At 52.8% G+C, this 13,122-nt stretch overlaps 1 protein-coding gene across 2 annotated transcripts in view; it reads right to left on the reverse strand.

The window, feature by feature from the left end:
- NOC2L (NOC2 like nucleolar associated transcriptional repressor) overlaps nucleotides 1–13,122 on the reverse strand; it is an 81,210-nt gene that overhangs the window by 28,028 nt on the left and 40,060 nt on the right. For both annotated transcript variants that reach the window (XM_030537716.1, XM_030537715.1), the window contains exons 15-16: nucleotides 10,079–10,222; nucleotides 277–390 (exon numbers count right to left, since the gene is read on the reverse strand). In XM_030537716.1, the coding sequence (XP_030393576.1) occupies nucleotides 277–390; nucleotides 10,079–10,222 (258 nt within the window). The remainder of the gene's footprint in view (nucleotides 1–276; nucleotides 391–10,078; nucleotides 10,223–13,122) is intronic.

Here is a 13,122-nt window from a genome sequence, read left to right on the forward strand (position 1 = left end):
CCAGGAAGTTGATGCAAAGGCTGCCACTGGGCTCGGGATCCTGGCAAAGGCAGGCATTGAGGCTGAACAGGGAGCTGAAAGCCGTTCACTATTTAACTGGCTGGGGCCACCCAACCAGGCTCTCTGCCAGGCAGCTCCCAAGTCACACCCTCTTTCAGGGCAAAGATTTCTCAGCCATGCTGCTGAGGGGCCGACTCTGCTCAGCAGCCATCACGTGGGATATCTCTGGTCTCCCACCACAGTTAACCAGGGAAGCCGGTGACTTGCAGTCCTTACCCTTTCCTTGCCGCTGATTTCCAGCTGGATCTCTTTCTCCCGCAGCTTCTTCCACTGAGCATAATACTTGGTCAGCGGCGTCCCCTCTTCCTTGACCTGCTTCTCCCATTGTTCCTGGGGGGGGAGGGAGGAGAAGGATGTTAGGCCAGGACCAGAGGCAGTCAAAGCAGGGGTTCAAAGCAGGCTTTATGTAACACGGCCACGGAGAGAGCGGGACCGAGGCTGACAGATTGCAGTCCTAGGTCCTGTTCCAAGCAGACACGAGCCACCCGGGAACCTAGATTCTACATTGCAGAGCAAGGGCAGGGCGATGTGTGAATTCAGAAGTCACTTAAGGCAACCACAGTATCACACATAGCGTTACAGGGTATGTCACACAGCAGGAAAAACAAGAGACCTCCCCGCGTTATCGCATCTCGGCACCTGGGTCGACAGATTCGGGCTCGCATGGACTCTAAAAGTAGCCACAGAGACGTTCCCGCTTGGGCCATGAGACCCGGTGAGGGGATGGGTCTCAGAGCCTGAGCAGAACATCTACATGGCTGTTTTTAGTGCCAGAGTCCACACTTAAGTCTGTAGACCCAGGGTCAGTGACTCATTGCTGAGGGTTTGTTGGGGATTTTTCCCCCCCGTAGTGTAGACCTACCCACTGACATAAAGACAAGGGCCAAGATCTTCCCCAAGTGACTGCTAGTTTTGGGTGCTTTCCAAAATCCACCCTCCTCTTAGGTGCCAAGCTGGGCAGCCCCAAAATCACTGGTCACTTTGGAAATTCTGGCCCTTACAGTCAGAGTTCAAACGACTACCCTTCGTACCTACAGTGAAATACAGCCTGGGAGACCAGCGCAGGGGGCTCGGCAAAGGAAGAGATCCGCAGGGGAATGCAACACACACTAGGGATTTTGGGAACTGTTCCACACAGAGCAGCACCCACACACTAGCACATGGGACAGGGGGGTTCAGGCATAACCTCGGGCCAGAGGACTCAAGTCTGGTGGCCTAAAGGTTGTCCCTAAATCCATATTTCGGTACCTAACAGAAGCAGCCTGATCCTCAACTGTGCTGAGCACTTGCAGGACTCATTGGGCATCTCTGAAAGTCGGCTCACTTCTGCTGTTAAGCTCTTGGCCCTGGATCTAGACTTCCCGTCCTCCATGGGTGCGGGGGAGAAAAGACAGATGCAGTAGGCGGACTTCAGCAGGATTTCTGTTCTTTTCATTTCTGGGACCTGTTGGGGCAAATTTGGCCCCCTAAAATAGTTTTGTATGAAGCTTTTTAAACAAAAAACCCACCCGCATTTGCAATGCATAAGTCTGACAGATGTTTGCCCGGTTTGTTTTTAATTCTATTGCTCAAGTGTTTAGTTTTTAAACAAACATCCCACAGCAGCGCCTGTCACCCAAACATCACAGCCCGGCAAAGGCATAACGCGAGACCGACTGACTAATCTACGTTCACTGTCCGAGAAACAGGAGAAGTAAGTCTCATAAATAGCGGAAAGTAAATTAGATGATTAAAAGGTTTTTCGGCTTTGATCACCTGGCTTGTGATCGGTGAGAGGGTATGTTAAATTCAAATGCATTCTTTTTAACCTGGCAGCATCCCTTTACCATAGATCACACACAGATCAGAACCTTGTCATCTGTATTACAGGGGCACTCCGTGGTGCTGCACAAGCACATGGCAAAAGGCAGCATAATGCGAGATGGGAGACCATCATGTGGGTAACAATCAGAAGGAACGGGTGAAGGGGGACAAGTGAAAGAGCGACAGGAATGTGTGTTTACACAGAGCCATTCAGGAGCCAGCAGGAAAGGAGGATTATCCAGACTCAAGTGTCACAAGCAAAACCGGCACACACTGAGCAGCTGCACGGCACATTCTGTTTCCGTCCGTGGGAATGCACAGGCAGCAGAGGAGCAGAGGTGGCAGTTCAAATAAGCTTCTCCAGTGGCATCATTTTGAAAACACCAAGCTTCAGTTTGTAAGAAAGCCAGGTCGGCCTTTTGGGAGCAGCTCATCACAACTCAGACGCGACAGCACACTGGCTGCTGGTGTCAATCAGAGCAGAGTCCACGGGGGAAAAGTACGTTTAAAGAGTATTGCATTGCTAAGACAGACAGATAAAGAGAGCAGAGAGAAAGCAGCTCCTTAATTTGCAGCAGGCCAGATCCGCAGTTGGTGGAAGCTGGCATGTATCTACTGAAGGCTTCAATGGGGCCACACTGATTTGCACCAGCTCAGGAACTGGCCCATAGCAGGGAAGGGAAAAGAAGGCGCATCCATGGTCTCTGCACCATGAATGCACTTTGGTAAATAAATGGCAACCAGCTTGTCACACCCACATTCTAATGTTCTGGAATCTACTTATTGGGGCGAGCTGGGGAAGGGAGGAGGGTTCAGTCTCCTTCCTCTGCAGCATCAGTGATGGCCCCATCTGGAGATGGGACACGGGAGAGAGTGGGCCAGGTGGCACCAAGCATTCGCCAGTCACATGGGTGACTGGTTCTTGCTCGCATGCCCAGGGAATAACTGATCACCATATGTAGGGTCAGGAAGCAATTTCCCCCCAGGTAAGATTGACCGTGACCCTGGCCTGGGGGGGGAGGTCACCTTCCTCTGTAGCAAGGGGCACAGGTCATTTGTTGGGATTATCTGCGTATATCTCACTTAATTCAGGTATTGGGGCACCTCGGTCCCTCCTATTCTCTGCCTGTGGCACATCCTGGTTGAGTCTCCTGGGGGCTGTAATACTCTGGTCCAATTCTGGTTGTTGGGTTTAGATTGCGGGTGCTAGGTAGTGCTGGTGGCCTGTGATACACAGGAGTCAGACCAGGTTCCTTCTGGCCTTAAACGCTATGATTATACACCCAAGAATAGGGACGACAGCATCAAACCAAACAATCCCTTTCCTGTAACAAAGGGCCCCAAGTTTATGCCAGCCTTTTGGAGCATTGGAAACACACAGCTCTGGACTGCGTGGCGTGAGTCCAGGCCTGCTTGCCAGTTATCTACTCTGCTCTTCAACACGCTGACAGACACGCTGTGGTCTCTAGTGGCGCAGGCCAGCAGACAGGCCTGTTGTCAGACAGCTCCGCTCTGCTTTCAGTCCTGCTCATCACAACAGCAAAGGTGACAGAGTCGTCGTCTTTACGCTCAGATCAGGGCTGCTCCTGGCTTCCAGCCAGAACTGAGCATTTCAGCGAAGCCTCCGATCATTCACCGGGGTGGGGGGAGGACGGACAGGACACTCTTTTCATGGAGGGAATGGAGGGAGGCTCTTTGTTCTGTCCAGTGTGCAGAGACATCTATTGTTTTTCATTGGTGATGGACCGGGAAGACACAAAAATAATGAAAATATTCCCCTTGACTTTTCATTCTGAACCTCAATGGAAAAAGTTGAGAGGGTCAGACACCGAGTCCATCTCAGCTGCTTGCAATTCTCTTTCCCTCCAGCACTATTAATTATTTGGGACAAGAGGTGCTGAGCATGGATTGGGGCCCCACCATGCTAAACCCTGTACAAAACACAAAGATGGTCCCTGCCCCAGAGAGCTTCCAACCTAAGTAGGAGGCAACAGGCAACCAGTGAACGCAAGACATGGGGAGCCCAAGGAAGCAAGAAGATACAGAAGTCAGTCAATCATTCTTTCATTAACTGGGACAGGCTGTTAGATGAAACAGCCCAAAGCGGTTGCTGCCATCCTCCCTTAGCAGGGTGCTTCCAAGGCAGTGTCAAGCTTGCTTCTGAGCCGTGACCCCGATCCCATGAGGTGCCAGCAGCACGGTGATGACCAAGGTCTTGTTTATTTGTGATGTCAGCACAGATCTAAGGACAGCATCGCTCCTACAGAAAGTCACCAATTGGTCCAGGACCCCTCCTGGGTCACAGGGACCTTTGTGCGTGGACTTTAATAAAACACAGAGCATGCTCAGATACCACGGCAAGGAGTATGGTGCAAGAACCTGGACGGGATCCCCCCGCGCGGGGACAAGAGTGAGTACACTAGCCCTAACCCTGCCATCCCAGCTGGGGGTCTAGTCTCAGACCTCCTGTCCAGTGATAGCAGCTGGTTCCAGGACCACAGATGTTCTTAGTGTCAAAGTTCCCGACATTTTCCCTGCTGAAGATGAAGCCCATAACTTCTGGTCCAGCTCTCAGACTGAAGGTAACAGCTGATCCCCATTCCCTTCACGGTGCCTTTATGGTGGGAGGGGCAGGAGGGATGCATTTGCTCTCCCCTCCCTCTTTTCTCTATGCTGAATCTCTCCTAGGTCTCCTTTGCTCCCAAGCCCCTTCCACCAGTTTTGCAGCCCTCCTCCGAACTCTCCCTGTCCTTTTCCACCTTTTTCCCAGGAATCAGGAGACTCGTGAAAAACCAGAGGCCGAGTACAATGGATGAGAGGGCACGGAGAGAGGGACAGCACCATGGCAGATGCTGGCTATGCTGGGAAAGGTCTCAGGAGCAGCTCATTTTCATCACGGTGTTCAATGAAGTCTCCAGGTGAAAGGGAGAAGGGAACAGCTGCCGGCGCAGAACACAGCTCACTGTGCAGGAGATGGAGCTTTCTCGGGGGCCAGTCGGTGAACGTGGAACAAACTCTCACAAGGATTGTCACAAACCTCACCACCTTCCCATCCGAGGGCCAGACGCTCTCCTCCGACCTGCCTTCTCCAATACAAATACAGCGAAGTGGACATTCAAAACACAAAAGAAAACCTAGAACGCTCCCTGAGTGGAAGAGTGATAAGTGCAGTCAAGGTGAGACAGAACGAACCAGAGCTGCGGATGTTACTGACCTACTGGAAGGTGCTCAGATGGCCGGCTGAGGGTGGCGGGGTCAGAACCTCTACAGAACAAAGTAAGTTTATCCTGGTTTCAGACAGGCTGGCTATCTCTGCAGAGACATAGCTGTAGGCCCCGGTGCACTAATTCCCCTGCCTGCATTTCATGTCACTGCACCAGAGACCCGTACCGGTGCCAAGGAGTCTATGGCCAGGGTTGGCACGCTGCGCTCCAGGATTAAGAGTTAGCAGCAGGCTCCGTTCTCTGCCTGGCTCCCCCCGGTAAAATATTCATTAATGCATTAATCCTTTTAGCATCGGAGTCGGCTTCTCAAAGCAGCCCGGGCTCTGGAATATTGCACTTAAAAAAAGATTTAACGTGAGTCATCACCCATGATTCAGAGTTGGATGGGGGCAGGTGGGCACACCTCCAGCATGGCTGCTTCCTCATGGCAAGCAGCTCACGAAAATGGAAAGGGTAGTTTAGCAATCGAAGCATCAGGTTTGACACTTCTAGTCTTCCTTCGGTGGCAGGTTCAAATCCTGGCAGGACCTTTAGAAGAAGATAATCTAGGCCCATGCAGTACAGCAGAGATGGGTGAAGCTCAAAGTTTTCCCAGACACACTCACTACTCCCGGGGACTGTAGAAACATCTTCATGAAACAAAGTCCTGTAGAGCCATTCCCCACAAATCCACATCTCTTAAAAAATGATTTCTCTCTGCTAAAGAGCTGCCTATGAATTGAACCAAAAGCCGAGCTGGGAAAAGTGTAGGCCCTAGAGATACGGTTTAGTTCTAAGCAGAATTTTCCTCTGCCCCTTCTTCCACCTCTCTGAGTTTGTTTTCACTCCTCCACCCCTTCTCTTCTCCATTTTTTCCTTATCCTTCCCCACCCCCCACCTGCACTGGATTGCTTTTCTCTGCTCCCTTCTCATCCTCTCCCCTAAGCAGGATGCAAAGCTAATGGTCCAAGACGGACTTTCCGAGCCCATGATGTCGGAAGGGGGGAAGGTGAGATGAGTTTGCCTGTTCTCTGGGCGGGGCCTTTTGTGACAGAACTTAGAGCTTGGGTCTTGTCTGATCTGTGTGGCCATGTTGTTAAGTTACGGTAGCATCTAGAGCCCCAACTAAGATCGGGACCCCACTGTGGTGGGTGCTGCAAACACACACACACACACACAATGGACAGCCCCTGCCTGAAGAGCTTGGTCTGAACAGAGAAGACAAAGGTTGGGAAGTGAAGCAGAGCACAGGGAGGTAAAATGACTCCTCCAAGGTCATACGCAGAACCAGGGAGAGAACCAGTCTCGTGGCTTCCAGTCCAGCGTTCCCCCACTCAAACACACTCCCTGTTAAACAAGCACTTCCCAGGACAGCAGGAGTTACTCCATGTCCAGGGAAGGACTCCCCCAGCTCTGCAGCAAACTGGTTAGCAGCTGCCTCGGTGGGTGGCTGTGTTTCCCTGCTGTGGCACGAAGAGTACGGGCAGCGGGTGGTCAGACGGTCCTGGGGTGCAAGTACCAGGGCTCTGCTTGCCGCTGCGGAGTGTGTGACTCAGGGCCCCTCCTCGGCACATGTGCATGGATGGGAATTCCAGGGAGCATTTGCTTTCAATTGCTCCTGCTGGCAAGGGAGACAAGCAGATGTTTGGCCTCCCTTCCTCCACCCTCTCTGGCAGGGATTTGCTACCACATACATTGTGAGGCTGGAGGCAGGCCGGTGAACTCAACCCACACGCAGAGGGGCACTGCAAGCCTTTCTGGGAAGCCGGGGCCCCTGCGCTCGATCAGGTTCTTGCCCCTTCTCGGAAATCGATGCCATTGCTTTGCAAGGCCGTGTGGAGCAGTGCAGGGCTACTGTCCACAGAGGAGTCCAGGCGCATCCGATAGGCCATCATTCCCTCCCACCCCCAGTGTGCACCTGCCGCTCTCCGCATTCCCAGAGGGCAATGCTCTTCCACTACCAACTGCTAATCTGCATGAGGAGGCACAAGCTACACCCCACCCCACTTCTCTTTGGGCAATGAATGGCTCCCGCCTCTTCTCAGTGTGGAGAGCAGCAATCACACGTTCTGCTGGGAACCCATGCATCCCTGCACAGCAGAGCCATAAGCTGCTGCTATATCCCTGTAACTCACCACACAAGAACCCCCCAAAGCTTGCATGGCAACCTAGTGCTCCTCTACCCTTCCCAGTGCAGCCCATGTGCCGCTGCACTTCGGGGGTCAGCCCAGATCGACTCTCGTCCCTTTCAGCAGCCAGCCGCTGCGATATATAACCCAGGAGCTGTGCAGGCAACTAAGTGTTAAAATTAATTATCTTGTTCTGATAAATGGGGCTGCAGCCTGAGCTGCTGGGAGCGAGCAGATAATTGCATAGTTGCTGGAAACCCGGCCCCGCACCTCGCTGAGAGCCCCAGAGGCTGAAATCTCCGCCTCTGCAGAGCGGGTGGGTGGTCACGGCATCGACAGGGGGAAAAAATAAAATGAAAAAAAACCTTGCTCCAGATGGGAAACCTAATCCCTTTGGCAAGACAGTCCGACCCAGAAAGGCATTTATAGAACCAAAGAATACTTAGTCACTTCAAAACCAGTTCCATCAGCCCCTTAATCTCAGAACAACGCTGCTGCGGCCTGGCGCTGACACACCAGGATTTGAAAGGATAATTTCCCTGCAGTCCACGCAGCTGAGCATCTGAAGATAAATTTCTCTGCAGTGGAACTCCAGCTCCGTGCCCAGCGCTAACAGGTGGAGCCTTTCCCAACACAGAGCTTCAGCCAATTCCCATCGGAGCAGAGTGGCAAAAACCAGCTCACTCCGACTCCATGGGCTCTTCTGGAGGATGAAATATTTTCACCTCTCCTTCCCTGCCTGGAAGGGAAAAATTCCACCCCAGACGCCCAATGCAACAGCATACAAAAATCTGTTAATGGGACAGCAATTGAGAGTCTGGATTCGGAGCTGGGTTTCAAATGCTCCAGGACTCAGCGGTAAATGGGTCCCAGGAGAGGGTCTGGCCCAAGCAAGAGAGAAATAAAAATTAATGTGTTCAGCATGAGGGAAGCAGAGTTGAGCTGAATTCCCTGGCCATGCTCTCTCCCCTTTCCCCTCTCTGGTGGCCTAGCTTGGAGCAGACAGGGGAGAGATGCTAGGAAGCAGCAGCTCCAGCACCACACAGCCAAGAACCATTCTAAGAAGAGCTCAGCGCAGGGAAGCCAGGGAATTCGAGGGTAAGATGATGACGGAATAGAATTTCCACCTTCCCATCTTCTTCCACAATCATGCCAAGCAGGTCTCAGTCTTGGTCAAGCCAAGATAGGAGGGAATTTCACCTCATAGCCCAGAAAGAGACCGTCCAAAACTGCTCTCTCTTTCTCAAAGCCCTGCTCCTGGCCTCATAGACTCTAAGGGAGAAGGGACCACGGTGATCATCTAATCTGACCTCCTGCACATCGCAGGCCACAGAACCTCACTGTAATAGACCTCTAACTTCTGGCTGAGTTACTGACGTCCTGAACACATGATTTAAAGACTTCACGTTCCAGCGAATCCACCAGAAGAGACTCACAGACCTGCTGTACGGGCTGCTCTTCTAAGACAGGCCCACATTAAAAGGCACGAGAAAGGAAGATCGGGCGGGAAATACGCCAGGGAGCTTCTGATCACTAAGCCAACGGTTCAAATCCAGCCCAGCAGCCGTGGGAAGCTGCCACCACCCAAGGGCTGCTCGGTGGCCTGTAAGAAGTGAGCCAGGTGGGTCTCAGTCCAGTTCCCAATGGACAAGTACCCACTTAGAACAAAACTAGCCACGTCCTTGTTGGAGGTCCCAGCAGGGAGGACGGAGCTAGAACAGCCCCAGGAAACTAGAACTCCCTTCTCAGGCCTGGAAGGAAGGCTCATCTGTGCTGGGCCAGCTCTGTGCTGAGAGGGCTTTCAAGGTAGGCGACGCTTGACCACCAGCCTCACCCTGCTCCCACTGAAGCTAATGGTAAAAATCCCAGCTCCTCCTGTGGGAGCAACGTGAGGCCTTTTAAAGCCCACCCTCCCCCTGCGGAACCATCAGCCCCGCCCCTTCCTGGGCCTTATAGTTCCCACTATCAGTCTTATCTGTAAATAAAACCCCTCACTGCAGCCACAGCCCAGAGGCCAAAAGCCCCCAGCACATTCCCTCAGCAGCTACTGCCTGCACAGGGATCGATTCCCCACAACATGCAGTGTGGGGGGAGGGAGCTCTGACATCTCAGGCACCCGCTCTCCTTCCTCTCCGCTCCACATCCAACTTGTCCCCAAAGTTTAAAGCAGAACAACCCAGTGCACACCGGCTCCTCCAGGCCTTGGCGGCTTTCCTCGGTGTCAAACGTGTAGAGATGTCTACACGCAACAGCTTGGGCTGCAGGGAGGGGAAACGTCCCAGAGCCCATTGGAGAGCAGCCGCAGAGGCACAACACCCAGAAGTCCTGCTCTCAACCTAAAATTTATTGCCGTCTCCAGGCGAACAAGGAGAATCTAACCAGGGCACTCGTTTAACAAAGACAAAGTGCTGCAAATCAGCTGAGCGACAAAGGTATTATCCCCTCCTCCCCCACCTCGGCTGGAGGCAGGCAGCCAAGGATCATGAGCCAGCAAAGCTCCTAGATAGGAGGTGAGGTCCCTCCTCCAGTTGTCACTCATCTGGTGGCCTTCACAGATCTGAAGTGGGACAGGCGAGCTGCAAGAGACTTCTACAGGAGAAGGCCCAGACGGGTACCGCTGAAAAGGAGTGTCCCTAATAGGAGCACACATCCATAACAACGGGTGTAATTTAGGGACTATGTTTTCCATGATGCTGTTGGCTGGGGAATTTCGCCAGCAACAGCACAAGAGCCAAGCTCAGCCCAGTCTGTTTTGCAAACATCCAACCCACCCCGGGCATGCCCAATTCCATGACCTCGCCCCTCTTCCCGCTGCCAGTCTCAACCTCCACTGCGGAGTCAGAGTGTCTTTCCAGGAAGCCGAAATTCAAGTTGCCGACTCACCACAGCCTCCCTCCTGGCCACGCCAAAGGTGGCTTTCTGACGCCTACTGGCGACGTAGGCAGAATTTTCCTGCAACTTCTCCAGGAGCTGCCGGATCGCTTTGCAGTAGTTGGCGATCTTGCATTCCTTCAGGAAAGATTTGAGCTGGAGCGAGAAGAAGGGAAGGGGAGAAAGGCAGAAAATGAACGTCGTGTAATAGTTTCCATTAACTGATCTCACAAACAAAGCCGTCCCCCCCCCCCCCCCCGGAGAAAGGCAGCAAGGGACTCCTCGTTCCCTCTGTTCACAGCCACGGCCCAGCTATTACCCACCTCCGCTGCCACGGTGCTTCAGGGACCAATACACCAGATGTCAGCATGGAGGTCAACATAAACCGCCTTGCTCAGAGATCGCTCCTGGCATCCCTTATCACAGCTCATATCTGGACAGGGCATCTAACCATCAGGCTGGAAATACCTCCGCGGCCTGAAACCAGAGCTTCCAGCTGCCGTATAATCAACACAACTGGTCCCGGCTCAGGCAGGAGTGGAATACAAAGGGGGGGGAGGGCACAGATAGAGGGGCACTAGCAGAGCTGGGGAGCCCAGAACTGGAATACCAAGGGGGAGGGGCAGATAGAGGGGCATTGGCAGAGCTGGGGAAGGGGCAGAACTGGAATTCCAAGGGGAGGGTTTGGGTCAGAATTGAGCTGCATCCGGAAGAGTCATCTGCACAGGACCCGACTGCTCCGCCCCCCATTCCAGCCAATGCCTCTCACTTTTCCTGAGTGCAAACCCCACACGCCCTCCCCACAACATCTGCAAAATTAACCTCTGTGGGCAGCTGGGAGGCCTCCAACCAGCCAATTATTTCCTCTTGGACTCGATGCCTTATGTGGAACCCAGCCAGTGCAGCTCAGAAACCACAGACGCTGCCGCCGGCCTGCGCAGAGACCCTCCCAGTCACCAAGGAGCTGCCCTGGCCTCCCTCTGGCCAGGAAACAAACTTCAGTTTCACTAGACAATTGAGGGTATTTTATTCCAATCAGATCAAAATGTGTTTTTTGCTTGCAGCCTCATCCTTAAACACCTCTCCATCCTGCTCCCAATTCCAACCAGTCTCCCCATGGCTCTGCCTCCATTCTTTTAAGGCTCAACCCCACCCTCCCCCTGAGAAAAGCTGAGGCAACATCGGGTGTCCCTGCTGGCAAAGGGCTGCAGAAGCAGGGTGGATGGACTGACAAGCAGATTTCCTCCCAGGTACATTATATTGCTTGCCAAATGCTCCCACCCTCAGCAGAGGGGAGCTCTCCAAGGCAGGCTCCTGGCCAGAGCCACATGCAAAGAGAAACCCTGCCAGGGCAGACAAATGGCTAACTGTCAGGGAATCCAAAGCAGAGAGTGAAAAGCCAGCGGGTCGCTTCCCCTGCAGGCGTATGCCTCACTAATCTGAGCCTCTGAGCCGAGCGTCGGCGTGGTCTAGCAGTGAGAGCAAGGAAAGGGAGGTCAAGAGACAGGGGTTCTAGCTCCAGTTCTGTCACTGACTGTCTGAGGGGCTGTGGGAAAGTCACACAACTTCCCTGCCTCAGTTTCCCCATCTGTAAAATGAGGCTTATTCTGTACCTGCCTAATGCAATGGGGAGTGTTGGGAGGGTTAGATCAGTTAATGTTCAGAGAGAGCTTGGAACAGGTAAAGCAGCATGATGGGACAAAGTACTCCAGTGCCCGCTAACAGCTCTGAAACACACACAGGCGTGGGGCAGAGGCTTGTTTTACTTTGACTTCACACACTCATTATTCAGAGTGGGGCCGGGCCCCAAAGGCAGGACTGCAACAGCCACTTCCACCTCATCCTGATTCACCAGAGAGTTGGGAAACTGCCAGAACTGAGGAGGACGACGGGCTGAGAGGAGACAGAGGCTTGAGGTTCAGGCACTGGACTCGAAATCTGGGTTCAGTTGTTGGTTTCACTATAGATTGTGTGAGTGACCTTGGGCAAGTCACTTAGTCACTCTGTGCCTCAGTTTCCCCTTTGACCCTTTGTCTTGGCTATCTTTGGAGAGGGGATTGTCTCTTGCTCTCTCTCTCTCTCTACCTACATACAGTGCCACAAGCAATGGTACTCTGATCTCGGCTGGGGGCTGCAGATGTTACTGTAACACAGATCATAAGTCTCCGATTGACAAACTCGACTCGATGTTTAGAAGTCCTGCATGAGTACAAGAAAAACAGGGAGGGAGGTGTCCCTCTGTCAGTCCCACAAACTGGATCACTCAGGAGGCAGGTACCCCTGTGACGGAGAGGCGACACACCTGCTCTGTGCTGTTATTCTCCACCACTGGCACCTCACACAGCACTGCACGAAGAGCCAGTCATTGGCTCAAGCTTGCAACTCACATGGTGAATCCTCTCCCGTCACCCGTCCGTCCGCTGCACACCACCCCCCATATTCTGCATGATCCTAGGTTCTCCTTCAACCGCAGAAACGACAGGGTTAATATATATTGCCTGCCCTCTCTCTAAAGAGGTGTTTAAAAATCGGTCAGTAAAACTGTTTTTCTGCTGCTCAAATCCCACCCCCCCCAACTCCTCCTAAAATATGTATCTTTATAGGTGCTGCATATTTATCTTCACCCAGGGATGCATTTGTCATTTTATTTATCTCCCTGGATCCCTGCAGCTGCAGCTCAAGATCCATTTCATCCGTTGCGATGTACATTATCATTTTTCTTTCGCTGCAGAAGTGTCGCCAGAAATCCTGCCAAATCTCAAGCCCTATCTGTGCAGTTCAGCGCGGCTTGTTCGTTCCCTTCCCCGCCATCCCACCCCCTCCCTGTTTCCCTGCTATCTGCCTCAGATATTAACGAGAGGTAATGAGATCTCACTCCAGCTCTGGCTCCTGCGTTAAAAGACAGAGACAACCCAGAAGGCTGGAGCAGACAGCGAGGAGGGAGAGAGTGGGTGAACATGTGTGTGCATGTCTCCCCTTTGCCAAATTGCACAACTGTATCTTCCCAGAATATGGGAAGCCAGGGGGTGCGTGTGAGAGTGAGAGACAAACGACAT

Source organism: Gopherus evgoodei, chromosome 18, assembly GCF_007399415.2.
Source record: "Gopherus evgoodei ecotype Sinaloan lineage chromosome 18, rGopEvg1_v1.p, whole genome shotgun sequence".
NCBI lineage: Eukaryota > Metazoa > Chordata > Testudines > Testudinidae > Gopherus > Gopherus evgoodei.